We start from the raw sequence: 22,212 nt of genomic DNA, 5'->3' as shown, positions 1-22,212 counted from the left end.
CACTGGCAGATTCTCCAACCTCTTGTCCTTCACCCCCTGTCCCAGAGGACTGCCACCACCCTGGGTATCACAGCCACAATTGGAGAAGAAACAGGACAAGACAAAACCAGCTCTGTTACCCATTTTTTCAGGCAAGGGTAAGTAATCCCAGAAAACTAAGAGGAAGAGAGAAAGAGAATGTCAAGACTGGCTTCATCACTCATGATCCATTACCTAGAGGACATCCGCGGCCCAGGGCAAAATCAAGGTTCTGTTAAGCCAAAGAAGAAACGGGGAAGGGATTTTAAGTAAAAAACTAACAGAATCACCCATACAGGCTATCAACAATTCCAGGAACAAAAAGCCACCAAGTGGTCCCCTATTCCAGCCTCAGACACAGGGGAGCACAAGTACCCCCAAGTCCCAGGCACTTCCAAATCTGGAGGAGCCTGACTACAAGACACAAATGGATCAGCAAAGCCGAGTTCCCGAGAAGGGGCTGTAACCTCATCCCCCGGCCATCTCCCAACCAGCCATAGGACTGCCTCCTGAACCCAGAAGACAGGAAGTGTGGATTAAATATCACATAATAAAGACTTGTAAAAAGTCTGTAATCTAGACTTTTTTTTTTTTTGCTTTCTAAAACTTGTGGTAAAATAGACCTAATAAAATATACCTCTCTAACCATTTTTCAGTGCATAATTCAGTAGCAGTAAGTACATTCATGAGGGTGTGTGACCATCACCACCACCTTTTCCATCATCCAGAACTTTTCCATCATCCCAACAGAAACTCCATACCCAGGAAATGGTAACTCCCCCATTCCACTTTTCAGTGGTACTAGATGTAAGTCGAATTGTACAACATAGGACCTTTTGTGTCTCGCTATTCCCATTTAGCCGAAACATTTTCAAGGGTCACCCTTGGCTTAGTATTTATCAGTATTTCATTGTTTCTGTGGCTCAATACTGTCCTACTATGTGTATATACAACACTTTGTTCATCCACTCATCTGTCAACAGACATTTGGGTTTTTCTATCTTTTAGCTCTTATGAATAATGCTTCTAGAACATTCATATCCAACTATGTTTGACTCCCTGATTTCAGTTCTTTTAGGTCAGTATTTAGGAGCGGAATTGCTGGATCATACAGGAATTATAGGTTTACCTTTTTGAGGAACCACCAAACTCTTGTCAATGGTGGTTACACCATTTTACATCAATACTTTTTTTTTTTTTTGCCTTTATTTCTCTGCAACTAAAATTAACTCTGCTATTAAATTCCCTTTCAGTTAGGAAAAAAAAAAAAAAACCTTATGTTTGCCAATGAGGCACTTCCAGGTTCATTTTTTTAATTGTGGTAAACTTGGCCTATGATAAAATCCACCATTTTAAAGTTTATGATTCAGAACTTGGTACATTTTTTTTTTTAAGATTTTATTTATTTATTTGTCAGAGAGAGAGGGAGAGAGAGCGAGCACAGGCAGACAGAGAGGCAGGCAGAGGCAGAGGGAGAAGCAGGCTCCCTGCTGAGCAAGGGCCCGATGTGGGACTCAATCCCAGGACGCTGGGATCACGACTCGAGCCAAAGGCAGCTGCCCAACCAACTGAGCCACCCAGGCGTTCCAGAACTTGGTACATTTTTAAAGAATGAATAAATGCACAATAATCTGAGATACTGGGTGACCTCTGAAGAGTCCAGTCTGCTTAAATCTAAAAACGAAATGTCCCTGCTGACTCCACAGAATACTGCCAATGATCTCGGTGGAGGCGGGTGGAGAGCAGGAAAACAAACGCAGCCGAGGAAGATACACCGCTGCTCACTGCCCATCGGTGGCCTTCTAACCCCAACCAACTCTCCACTTCACTCCCCCTGCTCCAGCCTCGCTGATCTCCCTGATGCTGCTCCAACACGCCAAGCACACTCCGCCTGCCCAGCCCTGAACAGAAACCATACCAGGCAGTGCACTGAAGGAACTGAACATGGGGCGTCTGTTACAAAGACTTAGGAAGAGCTGCAAAGCCAAACAGAAGATAATGAGACCACCCAGAAATTACCAGTGTCAGAAAGCCACCCTTCCCTGAAGCCAGAGGAACAGAAGGAAAAGGTGCTGCTCAAGCGTGTGAGAGCTCACGGAAAGGGGATTTAATAGCAGAGTTCATTTCAGTTGCAGAGAAATAAAGGCAATTCCATCCCTACTTAAAAAAAAAAAAAGTATCAATGTAAAATGGTACGGTCACTGTTGACAACAGTTCAGTGGTTCCTCAAAAAGGTAAACAGAGAATTAGCATAGGATCCAGCAATTCCACTCCTAAATGCAGACCTGACCGGCAACAGCCAGACTGTGGCAGACGCGCCAAGGAGGAGAATAAACAAGAAGACCGAGGCCTGACCTGCGGGCCACACAGGACGTCCACTGACCACAGAGGGAGCACGGCACTGCCAGACATGCCACTGGAGGAGGGAGGAAAGGCTCCAGCCTCACTCCGCCTCCGGCCTTCAAAACTCATCACCACCTCCCTCTGGCCAAGGAGGAAGACAGTGGGCAAGGGAGCCCGGGAAACAGTCTGCAGGGAAGGACAGAGAATAAATTGAGAAAAGAGGCAAGTGACTCTAAGCTTTCCCACCCACTGAACAGAACAGGATTCCTTCCCCAGGTGACAGTATGGCTACTTCCCTCCTTCCCTGAGGTCTCTATTCAAAAGTCCCACAAAGACAATCTCTCACCACTCTGCGCAAAAGAGTGAGCCCCCCTCACTGCTCCTCAAAATCTCTCTTCTTCCTGAACCCCCGGATGCTTCCCAGCCTTCCCGTGAGCCAGGTGACTCACGGTCTCCACCAACCCAGGGGCCTTTCACAGGCCTGTCTCGCTCTTCTCTGTCGTCTGCCTGGCCCCAGTGAACACCTCAAGTTGGAGGCCTGAGTTCTAACAACTCAGCATAGCACACCTAGCATTCACTCCTGGTCTAAAAGAGTCCACAGCCCGCCTTTATTACAAAGCAGGAACCTTCTCTAGTGCCAAACGAAGTACTTCAGAAGCTTGTGTCTGGCTTCCTTTTAGGGATGTACCCCATCCTCTGCTGACGAGTCATTTTCAGGCTGGTGGGAACAAAGCAAAAGACCCACGAATCCAAAAAGCCAGACAATTATGAAAAAAAAAAAAAAAAGCAGACACCTTTGAGGCCAAATTTACTAGTTTTAATTTACTAGACCTTAGGATCAAACACCTTTAAAACAGCCAGAGGTCACCCTTGGCCAAGAGGCAACAGGTTGGCTCTATGAGATCCTAAAACGCTAGGACAGTTTCCTTTGCCTTCGTAAATAGCCACTGGCCCAAGCCCTCGGCCACCCCAGCAGTCGAGGACCCTCCCCAGGGCCCTGCAGACATCCCCATAATCTAGGAACTCACAGGTTAACACCTAGCCCGAGGGGGATAGCGCTGTGCTTCTGGCTCTCTCCCTAAAGCCAACCAGCTGTTCAACATTCTGATCACCACCGCTGGGCTCAGTCTTTTCTTTGGATCTTACACCGACATCCTTCCAAGATCTCTTGTACCAGGACTAGCTGATTTGCAAGTTCATGAATACAACAGAAAAACACAAAGAGGGAACTGAAAGCCGTACAGGGATGGCAGGGTGGGGGAGCGGACTTCCCCTCACAAGCAAAAGGATGGGCCTGGTCTTCTCCTGGCACATGAAGCTTCCTCCAAAAATACTTTTCTACAGAAATGAAATTGTTACCCAAAGTGACCCATGGAAGCAAAATATAAATTCTGGTTTGAGTTAAATGCAATCAACTGTTTTCAAAAATCCCCACTGAGAATCAAGGAAGTCAGTTTCTCTAATTTTATAATTGGGTGTATATTAATACCACCTGCTCTCAGCTGACAGCAGAGGGTGGGGTCTGGCTTCCCAGGACCAGGAGCAGCATGTCCTCAAGTCTGGGTCCTGGAGTCATTATTCTGAATGTCCTTTTTGGTGGCCAGGCACCTTGCAATGCACCGGAGCTACAGAGAAGACCAAGAATGGACCCAGGCCTTGACCATCGAGAGAGACAGTCGAGAAAGCAGGAGTGCCATAAATCAGTTTGATGAGAGGACGGCTCAGGATTACTGAGGGTGGGGGAGGAGGGGCAGAAAGGAGACACCTACAAGAGGAGCACAGGACATTCAAACCAGGTGAGGAGCTTATGAACGACTTTAGGAGGGAGAAATCTAAAATTTCAAGAGACAAGAGATCAAAACCACAATGAGCTACCACTTCACACCCATTTGAGTGGCTAGTCTCAAAAAAGAAATACAACAGAAACAACAAGTATTGGCAAGGATGTGGAGAACTGGGGACCCTGTGCACTGCTGGTGGGGACAGACAGTGGCACAGCCGCCACAGAAAACTGTCTGGCGGGTCTTCAGAAAGTGAAACGTACCACTGCCACCTGATCCAGCAATGCCACTTCTGGGCACTTGCCCAGAAGAACTGAAAGCAGGGTTTCAAATAGTTATGTGTACACCCGTGTCCATGGCAGCATGGCCATGCTCATGGCCAACTAATAAACGGAGGCACCCCAGGTGTTCATCCACAGATGAGGAAATAAACAGAGTGGTGTGTGTACACACGATGCACTACTATTCGGCCTTAAAAAAGAAGGAAACTGACACACTACAAATGCGTGAACCCTGAAGACATCAGAGTAAAGGAACTAAGCCTTAGGTTTGTGGCGTATAAGTAAGTCTGACTTGTACGACGTACTTAAGACAAACCGTGGAGATCGAAAGTAGAACGGCAGGTGCCTGGGGCTGGGGGAGGGAGAACGGAGAGTCAGTGTTTAATGCGGATGGACTTTCAACATGGGGAAATGAAAACATTCCAGAGACGCATGGTGGGGATAGTCGCCTAATGAATACACTTAAAATGGTTCAAATGGTCGTTTTATGTTATGTGTACTTTGCCACAATTTTAAAGAGAGAGAACAGACGTTTGAGTAGTTAGTGTATGAGCGAGGGCTGAGGAGGAAGGAGGGCAGCAGAAGGGTAAGAACAAAGAGCACTTCCAGACCAGACAGCTTCAGGATTCTACAAAGCAGGCACGCTGTTCAACATTGAGGGCTTAGCCACCTAACCTGGTCCCTGAACAATGACAAAATAGAGGTACTGAAGATCTTCTCCCCAAGAGCATCTAGCATTAATGCTTCAGATGATGACTTATGAAGAGGTCCCAGGAGTTCCCCAGGCAGGGGCTGCGGCCGGAGGGGAACTCAGAGGACTCAGGTCATGATTTATTTATCAACCAGACAGAAGTGTTGCAATGTCTTGCCGGCCAGCTGCCTGTTAGCCCTCAGTGTGCGGTAGGGTTTAGAGGAAGAGCAGAGACAGACAAAGCTGGTAGGGGACAGACCATGAAAGCCAAGTCAAGGAGTGTATCCCCTGTCCCAACTCTAAAGAGAACCACGACAGAGCTTTAAGTAGGGGGCAGGGAACAGGCTGGTCATTGAAGAACCCCTCACAGGCATAATATGCAGAGTGGGTTGGGGAGGAGGGAAACAGACAGCAAAAGGACAAAACGGGGCAGAGGGGAAGGACAAGGAGGCTGCGAGAAAACCCGAAGGCTGTCCAGGAAAACTGGGTGAAAGACAGAGCCATTCACAAAGCAAGGAACACAGGAGCAAAACCGGGGTGGAGAGGAGGATTCAGTCTTTGTGAGGAGCTTGCGGTGCATCTGGATAGAGCCATGTTCAGAGAAAGGGCCCTAGGGAGTGATGTGGGCTGCAGGCAGAACTTTGCGTAATCAACACAGGGAGAGCAATTTTTACCAAAGAACTCAGACAGCAGGTGTGTGTATAGAAGCGAGAGGCAACAAAAGAATCTGAAGATGAATGATAGTTCCATTCGGGGGCGTAGAAATGATACATAAGAAGGATCAACAAAGTACCAGCAAGTATGTCAGGAGGCTGTGGCCCCCCAGGAGAGGGGGAAACAGGGTTTCCAATTTTAGTATATGTGCTGCCGAAGCGAGCACGGGAAACAGGGTTTCAACGTCAGAGGGTCCTTGGTGCCAAGGGCTGCTGAACAGACTTAAATTTTGCAGGACAGAGAGCTCGATAACAGCAGGTGTGTCTCTGGTCCATTCTGAACCAGCCTATGACCTTGTAATGGACTACCCACACATCACCGCATGACGGTCCATTAGTTATTAACAAGAGCATCCAATTACGAGGTTTTCTCATGAAATGGCACTGCTACAATCTGAACGTGTCCCTCCAAAATTCCTATGTTAAAATCCTAACCCCTAAAGATGATGGTATGAGGAGGTGGGGACTTCCAGAGGACGCTTAGGTCATGAAGGTGGGATCTTTGTGGAATTGGATCAGTGTCCTTCAGAAAGCGGCTGCAGCGGGATCCCCTGTCCCCTTCCACCATGTGAGGAACAGCAAGAAGGCACTGGTTATGGACCAGGAAAGGGGTCCTCACTCAACCACACTGGCGTCTTGACCTTGGACTTCCCAGCCTCCAGAAACCTGATAAATGGCTGCTGTTTATAAGCTCCTAAGTCCTGGCTTCATGTTACGGTAGTCCCCAACAGACGAGGACAGGCATTGACTGCAGTGGTTCTTTCTCTTTCTCCAGCAGGAAGAAAAATCATTCATTTTTCCACACTGCATTCTGTACTGACTACTTTGGGCATCCAACATCTGCAAAACCCTCCCAATTCCAAGCCAAGCTTATGTAGCTTTCCGTCACTTTTAATTCATTTTTAGTAAATTTAAAAATCAATCTCTGCTCTTTTCCTCCAAACTTAATCACTTCCTTTGTAGCATTCTGCAGTGACCCTGCTATAAGGTACCTCGGGAATCATGAAATACAATATAATACTGTGCCAACTGAAATCATGAAATATCAATGTCCTTCTACTGAAGTACTATGTATTTTCAGACACTATGCTAGCAGCGGGAGAGTCAAGAGGAAGTAAAATTGACATGGTGCCCTGCAGTCCCAAAGCTTATCATCAAGTGAGGTAGGCAGGCAACTGACAAGGGAGCATGGTGTGATAAGGTAAAGTGGGATCCCCTGTCCTTTGTTCTCGAAGACAGGGAGTAGAAAACTTCTTCTCTAAAAGGCCAAATATTAGATACTTCCGACTTTACGAGAAAAATGGTCTCAGTCACAACTGCCTAAAAGCCGCCATGCATAGTACGTAGATGAATGTGCGTGGCTGTCTTCCAATAAAACTTTATAAAAATAGGTGGCAGGACATGGTTTGCTGACCTCTGCTCTAAGTGATCATAACCTAAAATACTTGCTGCTGGGCACCTGGGTGGCTCAGTTGGTTAAGCGACTGCATTCGGCTCAGGCCATGATCCTGGAATCCCAGGATCAGACGGACAGACTCCCTACTTGGTGGGGAGTCTGCTTCTCTCTCTGACCCTCCCTTTTCTCATGTTCTCTCTTTCTCTCATTCTTTCTCTCAAATAAATAAATAAATAAAATCTTAAAAAAAAAAAATACTTGCTGCTTCATTTACTCATGAATTCAAACCGGCGGGGTTGGGGGGCAGTGGGTCATGGTCTCCCAGAGAGCCCTCTTTCTGGAAACAACGTGCCATCATGACTAAAAAAGGAAGAGTTTCTGAGTCACAATCATGGAGACCAAAGTCAAAACCCTGGCTCTGTCACAATTACTAGGTCTGGAGCATTAAGAAAAGTATTTCATTTCTTTGAGCCTTATTTTCTTCATCTGTAAAATGGGGACACTGTCATTCCTGACGCATAGTCACTTCAGAAATAAAACGGGACTACAAACAGAGGGTCTAACGAAGGCGCTGGCTCACGGGAGCTGCTTGGTGCGAGTCAACAGAAAACAGGGAAGCCAGGCCTGTGGTCAGCCAAATTATCAAAAAGGAGCAGAAAACATCCAAGATTAACATGCTAGTCATGATTGTCCCCTCATTTCTGGAGCACAGGCCTTTGACTTCCATTTAAGTTGTCTTGCTTTTCTCTGTTGTTTAAGTTAGGTTGCTTTAGGAGGCTTGTAAGCAGAGATCCAACTCAAGATGGCTTCCAACATTAGGAAATTTACTATCCCCAGACAACATTCAGTCCAGAGGTACGGCAGGTCTAGCCGTCATTAATTCAGAAGCTCAGTGCCACTACCAAGGTACTTTCTACCTTTCTGAGCTGCTTTCCTTCGTGTACTGGCTTTTGTCCTTGGACCTGTCCTCCTTCACAGTCACACGATCATCGCCACAGCTCCAAACATCACAGTCACACGCAAAAAACCCAGCACCATAAAATTAAATAAAAAAGAAGCAGAATTCTCCCTTCCCTTTGGTCAGAAGTTTGTCTCGTGTCTATTCTGAAAGCAACTACTGGCAGGCTGATAATTATTATGGCTGGCCTGATCTGATCTAGACTCACTCCCCCTGGAGCAAGCTTCAAGCCTCAAGCTCTTGGCGACCCAACACCTGAACAAAATCAGAATTCCATTAGCAAGAAAGAAGGGACAGAGCTGCTGGGTAAGGAATGACCATTTCCTGCTGTAATTATTCACGCAAACCTACATACCTGGAAGAGAGAGACGCAGACGGCAGGACCAGACTGGAAACGCAGACTCCCGTCTGACCACCACCAAATCAATCACCTGCAGAGATAAATCCAGCCACTCGTCCAACTAAGAGGAAAAAGCACCCCAGGACACAGCAGACTCTCGCTTCGGGCGCTTGGATCCCAGAGAAAACACACTGCATAACGTCATGCCAAGCCTCTCTGGGTCCTGCGTACCCCAGCTGTCGGCACCATCGATTCAAGGGGATCTCAGCTAGGGAGGGACACCGCTTCCCAAGCCCACCGACAATGATGACAAAGCTGAGCTAGTGGCCTGTTTGTAATCACATCCACACTACCAACGTTCCCTAGTGCAGGGATGTCTGGGTTAGGGGAAAAACTCCCCAAGTCAAAAACACATAAACCAACCAACAAAAAAACATATGAAACCCAAATGCTAAGGCAAAAACAAAGACAAAACAAAAACACCAAAGAGACAAACAAGCCAGCTTGGGAATGGGGGATGGATGCAGGCACCAGCTAAAACCTCCCAGAACTGAAGGGACTCTGCCTGTAAGCTCCCTTCCCCAGGCTACAGTTGATCACGGAAGGAACACCTGCCACCTCATCTCCAGACAAGCCACAGACATGGCCACACACACACAGGCGGTGCAGCAAGAGGAAAAAGCATGCAGAGTTTGGCCTCGAAGGGCCGCGTTCAGCTTTGGAAGATGAATCCGGATCGGACAACCTCTCCCGCAAAAACAAGGGAAAAGGCTGGGCAGTTATTTAAACGGTTATTAAAATAAAGCTGGGGACTTGGGAGCGCTACAAAGGCAAGTAACAAAGAACCCAGATCCCCAAGAGAAGGCAAGCCCACAGACGGGAGTCCTACATTCAGAGCCTTACTTGGCCCTCAAGGCTTCTTCCAGCTACAGAGTTTGATGAGAAGTGAAGCAGGGCTTTCAGAATTCCCATGAGGTCTGGAGGGAAAAAAACTTGAGCTCAGAACCAGCAGAGGAGGACGGAAACTGGTTAACAGCTCAGGGATCCAGGGTGTGCTGGATTGAAGCGTCCCCCAAAAATCCATGTCCCTCTGAAACCACAGAGTGTGACTTTATTAGGAAAAAGGCTCTTTGCAGATGTAATTAGTTAAGCTGAGGGACTACTGGAGGAGGCGGGCCGACATCCAGCAGGGCTGCTGTTCTTCTGAAGAGAGGACATGAAGACAGAAGCCCAGAGGGAAGAGGCCAGGAGAAGACCGAGGCCCAGACTGGAGGGAAGCGGCCACAAGCACGGGGTGCCAAGGACGGCTGACAACCACCGGAAGCCGGGAAGGCTTTCTCCCTCAGAGCATCCAGAAGGAATCAGCTCTGCCAACGCCTAGATTATGGACTCCTGGCCTCCAGAAATGTGAGAGGATCAATTTCTCCCTGCTGTCTTAAGCCACCAAGGGTGTGTAAATTTGTCATGGCAGCTCTAAGAAACGAATACGCTTGGGAAACCCCAAACTACCACGTCCTGGCAATAAGGCAAAAGCAGAAATTCGCCAGCTCTCACAAATGCTGAAGCCCAGGTATGGAAGGCTCCATCCTGAATGGGAGTAAACGGATCTTCCTCTACCCTACCTGCCTAAGCGGCAGGAGTGACCCCCGCCCCGAAGAAGGATCAATCATCTCGAGCTTCACGCCACGCTTCAAGCACCACACTTGGTCTCCACCACCAGGCACAGGCCAAAGACAAAGACAGATTCAAAATCAAGACGAAAGCAAAAAACAAAGAAACAAAAACAAGGGACTCCTGGCTATACATCCAAGGAGGAAGTTAACAGATCCTCTCCCCAGAAAGTGACTATAAAACTGGACAAAAATGATAACCATTTCCGCGCTCCAGAAACTGACTTCAAAGGCTTATCATATGAGAGGTGTTTGCACTTGAAAACTGCTAAATTTCACATGAGAACAATGGGAAGAACAACAGCGGGACAAAAATGACAACAGCGCTCGTCTAAGCTGTCAAGGGCAGGAGGGAGAGGTACGGGGCGTGGGGGACTAGGGCACGGGGCCCCTCTGCACAGGGTGGTGGGTTCCAACCACAGAAGCAGGAAACATGGGCTCAGAGCCACAGATCCTCAAGGGGAACAAAAGCTAGAAATTCATATTTCAACAGGAAATATCGTAATTTATAAATGTGGACACCGTACAAGGGCACCAGTTTCCGAACTCAGCCATGCAGGCAACCTTCACCCCAGATGACCAACCGCAGTCCTGCCCCGGCGGACTCGGTATTATCTACTGCAGCGTGATTTCCAACAATCTCGTTTGCTCAGTCATTACTTTGAATTCAGCTCTTCTCTCTTCTAAGGGTAATGCTTCCCATCCGTAAACGGAGCTACTGCAACAGCCCTGTGGATTAATTCACCATTACTTATGGTCTCCTGTCACTTTCAATCCAGCTAATTGAGCGAGAGTGGTCTACAGAGGAACAGCAGTGGGCATCAGGCCACGGCCGCCGGAGCGGGGCTCAGAGAAGAGCCAGGAATCTGACATCAGTCTGACCTGGGCTAGAATCCACAGCTCTGCCATTTACTAGCTCTGGGAACTTGAACAACTTAGGAACTTATCTGGGCTTCAGCGCAATGGATCCAAGCAACTGGCCAGTTGCTGCCGTGTTATCCAGCACCAGCCCCAGGAGCTCTGTATTGAGGCCTGGGCTTTGCAGGTGCTTTCTCAGGAAGCCCCCAGCACAACACTGGGAGCCGGTCCTGTGCACGGCCTTATTTTATTATGCGTGAGGAACCAGAAGCTCGGAGAGGGGATGTCCCAGAGAGCTCATGTGTGACGACTCACGGAGAGGGGATTTCAACCCCATCGCCCAACTCTAGGGCCTGGTATTAAGTCCTAAGCTACAGAAAGGGCCCAGGCCAGCAGCCAGCAGGGACAAGGGAAAACAGGCATGCCCATTCCCATCCACGCCTCCTCTTCCGGTTTCATTTTCTCCATTTGGCCTGCCACAGCCACGCTGATGGCTTTAAGAGCAACCAAGCAGCCAGCCACTCATCCGATCTTCCCCAACCCCGAGCAGTTGAAAACCTACCCATGCCCCTTCCCCATAGGAGGTTTTTAATCAAACATTCCATAGCGGGCGAATTTCATTAGCCAAGGACCGTCCAGCACCAGTGAATGGTTAACCGCACCGCAGGAAAGATCGACAGAAGCCCTCGGCAACCCCTCGAGAGCAAAGCTAGCCTGACCTTTTCCCTGCTTCCAGTTGGCAAGGAAGCCGCCCAGAACCTCTCCGCAGCAGAAAACAAGGAAGAGACTCTGCTTGCTGGTCAGTCTCTCTTCAGGAGGCGGTGCTGAAATCGTGCTGAGACAGGAAAGGGCAAGAATGGCAACGCTGGCGATGCCTCACAGACATGCTGGTGCTCCTTGGACTACCAGCCCCAAGTAACAAAAAGGGCTTGTTTGGCAGACAATGCCCAACAGACACGGCCACCAGACACGGAGAGGGCTGGTCAGCTGGGAACGAGGGGCACTAACAGTGACACGGACGTCACAGTAACAAGAGTCAGGAATCTGGCACAGCAGTCCCAAGCAGGGTCTGAAAAAACCTGCTCTTTATAATTTTTTTTTAAGATTTTATTCATTTATTTGACAGAGAGAGATCACAAGTAGGCAGAGAGGCAGGCAGAGAAAGAGGAAGAAGCAGGCTCCTCGCTGAGCAGAGCCCAATGCAGGCTCCATCCCAGAACCCTGGGATCATGACCCAAGCCGAAGGCAGAGGCTTAACCCACTGAGCCACCCAGGCGCCCCAAAGCCTGCTCTTTAAAATTCTGGGGAAGAGGGGCACCTGGAGGCTCAGTTAGTTAAGCATCTGACTCTTGGTTTTGCCTCAGGTCATGATCTCAATCATGTGATTGAGCCCCACACTGGGCTCTGTGCTGGGCGTGGAGCCTGCTTAAGATTCTTTCTCCCTGGGATGCCTGGGTGGCTCAGTCGGTTAAGCACCTGCCTTTGGCTCAGGTCATGATCCCAGGATTCTGGGATCGAGTCCCATATCAGGCTCCTCGCTCACTGGGGATCCTGCTTCTCCCTCTTCCCCTGCCCCTGCTCAGGTGCGCACGCTCTCTCTCTCTCTCTGTCTCTCTCTCTCTGTGTCAAATAAATAAATCTTTAAAAAAAAAAATTAAGATTCTTTTCCCTCTCCATCTTCCCTTGCCCCCCTCCCACACACCCATTCACGCTCCTTCTCAACAACAAAAAAAAAATGTTGGGGAAGGGGCGCCTGGGTGGCTCAGTGGATTAAGCCGCTGCCTTCGGCTCGGGTCATGATCCCAGGGTCCTGGGATCGAGCCCCGCATCGGGCTCTCTGCTCTGTGGGAAGCCTGCTTCCTCCTCTCTCTCTGCCTGCCTCTCGCCAACTTCTGATCTCTGTCTGTCAAATAAAAAAAATAAATCTTTAAAAAAAAAAAAAATGTGGGGCGCCTGGGTGGCTCAGTGGGTTGGGCCGCTGCCTTCGGCTCAGGTCATGATCTCGGGGCCCTGGGATCGAGTCCCGCATCGGGCTCTCTGCTCAGCAGGGAGCCTGCTTCCCTCTCTCTCTTTCTGCCTGCCTCTCCATCTACTTGTGATTTCTCTCTGTCAAATAAATAGATAAAATCTTTAAAAAAATAAAAAAAATAAAAAAAAAAAATGTTGGGGAAGAAGGACATAGAATGTTTCTTACATGACATGATACACTTTTAGGTCCAGATCCAGAGCACATCACTTTAAAGAGCTTCCTCATTTGTACAGTAGAGAAAATGAAAGCCCTACTGCTCATAAGGCTGTCATGAAAACTGAATGAGTTTATTTATATAAAAGACTAATGAAGTTCCAGTCTTGTGCAAAGCGCTCCTACGTGTTAGCAGAGGTTATCAGCGCTGTCCCTGTCCTCCGGACACAGGAGCACGGCACACTACTAGGGTGACGCTAAAATGGACGGTAGCAAAGCTGTCCGCTCAGACACCTACTGATTCTGCTCTTGCTGCTGCTGGTGTTGAAGGCAGATTTAGTTACGAAATGTCTTGCTATCCCCATGCACGGAATTAAAACACATCATCGATCTCCCAGCAACTGCCACATGGCACTGGTGACATAAGCACCTTGGCCGCAGGGCCCTGAGGTCCCAGAGATGAACACGGGACTCTGAGAATTCTGCAGAGGACAACAGGTAAGACATCCTCACACGTGGATTTCTGCACCATCAGGCTGCCCCATCCCAGTCCCACACAATGCCTGCCTTGCCCGCTCTTAAAAAATAAATAAAAACTTTTAGAAAAGACTACATCCTCCGCCCTGCAGCAGGCCAAGCAGTACCTGTTTCCGTTTTGCTGGCGAAGCCTGCTGCCTGTTTGATTGCGGCTGCCGTTAGCGCCAATCCCCGGCTCCTCTTCAGGCCATGCTGCAGGACGGCCTCAAACTGGGCACACAGACAGGTTACCCTGCGAGAGAACCAGTGATTCATCAGTCCACCTGTGCAGGGAGAGAGACAACCAGGGCAGCCCCGGCACCTCCTGGAAAGGGGTGAGTCACCCACCAGCTCTAAACCTGGGGTAGGTGCACACACACACACCTGGATTTATGGGCCGGTAACTGACATGGAATTGACTTACACCCCTCTCCATGTGTGTTCATTTCACGTACCTGCAGGAAGCCCTACACAGCCTAGCTATATTCATCAGATTCTTGAAAGCATAGTAACAACTCACAAGAAAGGAGGGAAAATGGAATTGGTGCCAGCCAGCAGAGGAGAAAAAACCAAGAGCCAATTTAAAAACAAATCAGTCTGGCGTGGGGAGGGGTGGGCTGCTAATTGTATTCAATTCACAAACTCCAACTCTAATTCATATTGCATGTAGTTTAAGGAACCAGATTATCTTTCAAGAGATTGAATGCAGCAGCCTGCCAAATTGGATACATTGTATAATTTCATGCCCTGTTACATACACTAAAAAAAAAAGTATATGAATTCTGATTCTTATTCTTTGTTTTGTTGTAAGGGATTATAGTGTGAAGTCAGATCCAGACTTGATGGAATGAACTTTCAATTAAGTTACTACTGTGGATTCAATTAATTGTATTTCTCAATAACCAAAGAAATAAGAGCTTCATAAACATCTTGGCAAAGAGATGGAGTCAGAGCTACTACCTTCTATTCTTTTTTTTTTTTTTTTTTTCCTACCTTCTATTCTTTACAATCCTCCCGGGGCTCCTGGGCACCTAGGCCCATTGAGTCTGTAGACTTTAAGGCCCTTCCATTTGCTCACACAACCTGTGTTAAATCCTTGGGGCGCCTAGGTGTCTCAGTCGGTTAGGCATTCAACTCTTGATTTTGGTTCAGGTCATGACCTCAGGGTCATGAAATCAAGCCCCACATCAGGCTCCACGCTGAGCGTGGAATCTGCTGAAGATTCTCTTCCCCTCTGGCCCTCCCACCCGACTTGTGCTAGTGCTCGCCCATGCCCTCCCCTCAAAAAATATTAACAATAAATCCTGAACGCTTCCTATGTACCAGGCACTACTGTTCTAGGCTCTGAGGATACAGAGAGCACGGTCTCTGCCTCACCACATGTGCATGGTACTAGCAGAGGGAGATGCACATAGATGCTAACTGGACCATTTCAGTTAATGGGAACTCTGAAGAAAATAAGACCAGATGAGGTGGTAAGTGAAGACATGGCAGGAACAGGCTTAGATTCTGGGGCCTGAGTGGAGGTAACTTGGAGTCCTAACCTGAATGTTACAGACACAGCAGACTAGGCAGAGGGCCCCAATGCAAAGGACCTGACGCCATCACCATCTGGCTCAACCTTGCCCAACTTCAGGCATTTCCTGTTCCACTCACCTCCACACCTGTAGTAATAATACTCCAAGGGTTTACTGCTCTGTGGGCAGTAAACTATTTTCATACCCATTATTTCACTAGCTCCTCCCATCCACATTATTATATCTGGGTGAGGCAGGTATTATCTCCATTTTACACCTACAGAAACAGGCTACATACATTTAAGAGACAGTACATGAGTACGTAATAAGCAGCATTGTGAGACTATATAATTAACAACATCTGTACTCCAGCCCTACCCAACCCCAGACTGATCCAAAGCAGCTTCCAGATACACCCCATACCAAGGCAAACATGCTGATTCTGAAACAAATGCCCTCTCTTTCCCATACCCCACCTTTACTCGAGTCATCCGTGTACACCAGAAAAACCTAACACAGTGTCAGCAAATAACCAGCACTAGTACGTTTCCTCTCCAATCTGTGCTCATGTCACTACAGATACCACTAATCCATCCCAGCCTTCTAGGCCACCACTGCCAAAGAAAAGCTGGCCCTCACAGGAAGGAAGCCTAATTGGCAGCCCAAACCTAACACCTGTCCTCAACAACACAATTTGGTTTCCAGCTCCTCCATTGGCTCCCCTGCACCGAGCTCAGGGTCTGGTACCCAGTACACACTCCATAAATGCTTCTTCTGTGGCTAGGTAAGTGAGTAACCTTGAGCCAGGAGTCCCAGAACACTCTTGCACATGGACACATCCCTCTTTCCTACGCAGAGGTCACTCATAAATATGAGACGTGCCTATGCTACTCTCTCTACACATTCACACAGGCCCACATTTAAGGGCTTCCTGAAAGCTGGGTCACCTAACCAAAGGGGTGCCTGGGTGGCTCAGTGGGTTAAAGCCGCTGCCTTCGGCTCGGGTCATGATCCCAGGGTCCGGGGATCGAGCCCCGCATTGGGCCCTCTGCTGGGCAGGGAGCCTGCTTCCTCCTCTCTCTCTGCCTGCCTCTCTGCCTGCTTGTGATCTCTCTCTGTCAAATAAATAAATAAATAAATCTTTTTAAAAAACAAAAACAAACAAACAAACAAAAATACAGCCGAATCATAAAACAAATCATCTGCAAATATAAAAAATTGAATCAATCCCTGTTAGTTTACTTGAGTCAAATGTACAAGTCAGGAGCTGCCCTGCCAACTCCAGATACCTGGCCCCTAAAGGGAAAGGAATGCAGATGAACAGCACAAACCCAGCACCCGAGGCTTGGGTTACATCATCAGTATTACCTTCTAGATACAGACAGGTCATGACCAACCTAACACAGCAGAAAACTCAGGGGGAGTACTAATCGTATAATTAATTATTATGATGACTACCCTGCCAAAGGCCATGCTATTTATCGCCCTTCCCATGTCCCCTTCTTACTTCCCCAGTGGACGTGAGCTTATACTAAGTCATTCCAGACTTAGCTCAAGGGTCTCCTCCACCAGGAAGCCTTCCTGAGTGCCTCCTTATTCTGAACTTCTTTCTACCGCAGCCCTTGACCAAACTCTCCCGTTAATGATCTGCTTTAGAGATCGGAGCTCCCACATAACAGGGATCGCTACCGTGGTGATGATGACGGAGATGCTCGCTGCCCTGGGGGCATGCAGAATACAGATGTGAGGGACATTTAGGGGAGAGCTGCGTCTCAGCAGATCTTGTATAATTTATAATCCGGACCCAAGCCAGTTAAGACCAGGGAATCACACCGAACACACTTGGCAACCACAGGCACTGACACCTCTTTAGCTCGTGGTGGGCACGTGACAGGCACTGATTTATAACCTCGTCACGCTTAAGTTTCCGTTTCTTCTCATCTTTACTCAATTGTCTGATCATTCCTGCAAAGCGAAAGGAACACCTGCACTAGTGGGGCTATTTTCTCACCTCGGTCTCTCCTATTTCCCAGAACGCTCTCTGCGAACGCATGCGGGCATCGCTACGGTGTGTCAGCTGCCTCCATGGCATTTCATCACAGCTAACTTCTACTGCGAGTCAGTGAACTGGGCATGTTTGTAATCAAGTGGGGGAATATAACAGCAAAAGTTTTCTTTCTTTTTTTTTTTTTAGAGCACCTGTCAAGGGACACCTGGGTGACTCAGCCGGTGAAGCATCTGCCTTCTGCTCAAGTCATGATCACAGGGTCCTGGGATGGAGCCCTGCACTATGGTCCTTGCTCAGCAGGGAGCCTGCTTCTTTCTCCCTCTGCCTCTAGCTCCCCTATTTGTACACTCTCTCTTTCGCTCTCTGACAAATAAATAAATGAAATCTTCTTTAAAAATTTTTTTAAATAAATAAAAGCACCAGTCAAGAAAATCACTTCAAGTTTTTATGCACACAACTGGTGACCAGATGAACGGATAAATAAAATGTGGTATGTCAAGACAATGGGTTATTACTCGGCAATACCGAGAACAGAGGTACTGACACACTACGACAAAGAGAAGCCTTGAAAATATATGCCAACGGAAAGAAGTGAGACCCCAAAAGCCACATGTTGTAGGAGTCCATGAAATGTTGAGAGAAGGTAAATATTTAAAAACCAAAAGTCAGTTAGTGGTTGTCTAAGGCTGGAATTGGGGATTAACTGTCAACTTGCATAACAGAAAATAGGTATAAGGAAAATATACTCAAACTGGGTGTGTTGATGGTTGTACAACATGGAATTTTGAAAAATTACTGCAGAGGGCGCGTGGGTGCCACAGTTGGTTAGGCAGATGACTCTTGGTTTCCAGTCCGGTGGTGATCTCAGGGTCAAGAGATCAAGTCCCACAGTGCACAGTCCACTTAAGACCCTTCCCCACCCACCGCCTTCTGTGCACCCTTGTGTGTGTCTCTCTCTCTAAAATAAATTTTAAAATTTTCAAAATCACTGCATTGTACACTCACAAGAGGTAGTTTTTTTTAATGGTATGTAAATTAGACTTCAATAAAGCTCTCAAAAATTTTTAAAAAAAAAGAAAGAAAGAAAGAAAGAATCTTGGTACCTGAGTGGCAGAGTCAGTTAAGCATCCAACTCTTGGTTTCCAATCGGGTGGTGATCTCAGGGTCTAAGATCGAGCCCCACACTGTGGTCTGTGCTCAGCGGGGAAGCTACTGGAAGTTCTCTCTCCCTCTCTCTCTCTGCCCCTCCCCACCAAACTCAATCAAGCACACATGCTCTCTCCCTCTCTCTTAAAAATAAGTAAATCTTTTACAAAAAAACTGTCCTTGAGGTGTTCAGTAAAGCCTGATACAGGAACGAAGAAATGGAAAATTAAATACTTTGCTCCTGCTGAACTTAAAACTATCTACCAACACCCGGCCAGGTGGACACTGCATGAGCTTAACTAGTTTACTGCAGAAATTCTGCAAGCATTGGTTTTCCTGAGCTCTGACCTGTATTTCAAGACTCCTTATCCTGCCACAGTAATCTATAATAAGGTTCTTAAGAATCCTGTACCCTTTCATGGCAAATGTCAGAACAACTGACAGGATCAGCAATAAAAGCTGCATCTTTAAGAACGACATCAAATTAACCTTACGAAAAAGGGCATATTTCAAAGTGCTCCTTTCACTGTGTTACAGGAACCTTTTCGGGGAAAACTAAGTACATCATGGAAATGGACCAGATTATCCTCATGTGGAAAGCTCTGATGTCAACTGGAATGGAGTCAACTGTACCCATAAAAATCAGCCAATTAACAGCATCAGCCACATGTCAGACTTAGGACAGTACAATCCCCACTGGCCTTTAGAGACTGGGACCTATTTGCAGGGGTCTCTGCTCTACACTTATGTGTAATAAAGTAAATTTTCCAAAGGTTCACCTCCTGTAGCCTGTAAATTTTCCTGGCAGATACCAATCATGGACCGCAATCTACAAGACAGGTAAAGGTTTAGGAACGAAGATACTCAAAACATTATCTACACCTGAGGAAAGGTTAAAACCACTAAGGATCTCACACTGGGGGAACTGGTTCAATAAACAGCTCACAATTGAACACTATTTAGCCCTTAAAACTCATACCAAGAGCTTATAATGAAAACCCACAAGTTTGTAACATGAAATGAAAAATAAGGATATGAAATATATATCAAGTATGCTCTCAACTATGCTTAAAAAAAAAAATCCTGAAGGGAATTATGTGAAAACATGAAGAGCTGCTTGGTAAAAAAATTGCTGGTGATGTCTTTCTTGACTTTATGCTTTTCTGAACCTAGCTTCCTTCCAAAACAAGCATTAAAGAAGTATTCATGGGCACCTGGGTGGGGTTAAGCCTCTGCCCTTGGCTCAGGTCATGATCTCAGGGTCTCCTGGGATCGAGCCCTGCATCGGGCTCTCTGCTTAGCAGGGAGCCTGCTTCTCCCCCTTTCTGCCTGCCTCTCTGCCTACTTGTGATCTTTCTCTCTGTCAAATAAATAAATAAAATCTTTTTTTAAAAAGTATTCATGTCTCAAGAACCAGAAATATTGCTACCTTGCGCTACAACAAATGAAGAAATCCAATTTGAAAATTATGATGAAGGGTGCCTGGGAGGTTCAGTCGGTTAAGCATCTGCCTTCAGCTCAGATCATGATCCTAAGGTCCTTGGATCCAGTCCGGAAGCAAGCTCCTTGCTCAGCAGGGAGCTGTTTCTTCCTCTGCCTGCTGCTGCCCCTGCTTGTGCTCATTCTCTTTCTCTCTCTGACAAATAAATAAATACAATCTTTTTTTAAAAAAATTTTTAAGGGGGGGGCGCCTGGGTGGCTCAGTGGGTTAAGCCGCTGCCTTCGGCTCAGGTCATGATCTCAGGGTCCTGGGATCGGGTCCCGTATCGGGCTCTCTGCTCTGCAGGGAGCCTGCTTCCTCCTCTCTCTCTCTCTGCCTGCCTCTCTGCCTACTTGTAATCTCTCTCTGTCAAATAAATAAATAAAATCTTAAAAAAAAAAAAAAATTTTTAAGGGGTACCTGGGTGGCTCAGTGGGTTAAAGCCTCTGCCTTCGGCTCAGGTCATGATCTCAGGGTCCTGGGATCGAGCCCCGCATCAGGCTCTCTGCTCAGCGGGAAGCCTGCCTCCTCCTCTCTCTCTCTCTCTGCCTGCCTCTTTGCCTACTTATCTGTCAAATAAGTAAATAAAAATCTTGAAAAAAAAATCTACATAAAAATTTAAAAAATAAATTAAAAATAAAAGTTATGGTGAGGAAAAAGTGTACAACTATTTTAACTGCTTCCAGAGAACTTGAAATAGCATTTTTTACCATGAACCATGAGAGACTGTGGACTCTGAGAAACAAACTGAGGGTTTTGGAGGGGAAGGGGGTGGGGGGTTGGGAGGGCCTGATGGTGGGTATTATGGAGGGCACGTATTGCATGGAGCACTGGGTGTGGTGCATAAACAATGAATCTTGAAACACTGAAAAAATTAAATTATATTTAAAAAAAAGAAGAGGGGCGCCTGGGTGACTCAGTGGGTTAAGCCTCTGCCTTTGGCTCAGGTCATGATCTCAGGGTCCTGGGATCAAGCACCTCATCGGGCTCTCTGCTCAGCGGGGTACCGGCTTCCCCCCCAACACTGCCTGCCTCTCTACCTACTTGTGACCTCTCTCTCTCTCTCTCTCTGTGTCAAATAAATAAATAAATAATCTTTTAAAAAAGGAAATAGCATTTTTTAAAAAGCTTAGATTAAAAAACAAATTTTTAAAAATTTAGATTATGTTAAGCCAAGTAAAGTAGATCTTTTTCAAGATCTCTTATTCAAGGATATAAAAGTGTTTCCAACCCCCAAATAAAAAATATTGCAATGAATGAAACTATAACACTAAAATTTTATTTTTTTAGTACACAAAATGGGGCAAGGGAATTCAATTACAACAGTAACAAAAGTAAAATAAATCCTACTTTTAAACAAGAAAGATAAAAGTCCTACATGAAGAAAAGCATAATATTTTCTTAAAAGGTATAAAGGTCAAAATAAATAGAAATACCATTTTCCTGAATAAAATGCATTAAAGTAAAAATTTCATTAATTAATGCATAAGTTACCTGTGCCTACATCAATTAATGTATAAATTGAATACAATTCCAATAAAAATCCCAAGGATTACAGTAATAATTCCAAGGAACTACTTGGCACAGTGTGGTTTTGGGTGCAGGGATAAACATACAGATGGAGTATAGGGAAACTTGTCATAAAAAATCCAAATTCAGGGGCGCCTGGGTGGCTCAGTGGGTTAATCCTCTGCCTCCGGCTCAGGTCATGATCTCAGGGTCCTGGGATCGAGCCCCACATCGGGCTCTCTGCTCAGCAGGGGGCCTGCTTCCTCCTCTCTGCCTGTGTCTCTGCCTACTTGTGATCCCTGACTGTCAAATAAATAAATAAAATCTTAAAAAAAAAATCCAAATCCAAATAAATATGAAAATGTTAAATATAATAATAATAGCACTTCAATTCAGATGGGAAAAATGGGCTGTTTAAGCAGGGGCAATGACACAAGTGGCCAGCTACAGGGCTGAAAGAAAAGAAAAATAAACTTGTATTTCAAACTCTAGACAGAACAAAATTCCAGACAGATTAGGAAAAATATAAATGGGAAAAAATAAAACTATAAAAATAATAGAAAAACATACGGAAAAACCTCAGGACAGGATACTCTAAATCCAAAATTTTTAAGGTTCATTCGGGGCGCCAGGGCGGATCAGTCAGTTAAGCATCTGACTCTTGGTCTCAGCTCAGGTCTTGACCTCAGGGCCATGGGTTCAAACCCCGTATTGGGCTCCACACTGGACATGGAGCCTACTTAAAAGAAAAAACGTTCATATTATTAACTGCATAAGATTCTTAACTTTCAATATGGCAAAAGAT

The 22,212-nt window shown here is 46.6% G+C and overlaps 1 protein-coding gene across 3 annotated transcripts in view; it reads right to left on the bottom strand.

The window, feature by feature from the left end:
* Positions 1-22,212, bottom strand: part of SNX29 (sorting nexin 29) — a 480,282-nt gene that overhangs the window by 421,939 nt on the left and 36,131 nt on the right. For 2 of the 3 annotated variants that reach the window (XM_044233549.1, XM_044233551.1), the window contains exon 4: positions 13,876-14,000. The exons of the other annotated variant lie outside the window; for it this stretch is intronic. In XM_044233549.1, coding sequence (XP_044089484.1) covers positions 13,876-14,000 — 125 coding nt within the window. The remainder of the gene's footprint in view (positions 1-13,875; positions 14,001-22,212) is intronic. 3 annotated transcript variants of the gene reach the window in all.

This window comes from Neovison vison, chromosome 14 (assembly GCF_020171115.1).
Source record: "Neovison vison isolate M4711 chromosome 14, ASM_NN_V1, whole genome shotgun sequence".
Lineage (NCBI taxonomy): Eukaryota > Metazoa > Chordata > Mammalia > Carnivora > Mustelidae > Neogale > Neogale vison.
The sequence above is the reverse complement of the archived record's forward strand: the minus strand, read 5'-3'. Positions and strand labels throughout refer to the sequence as shown.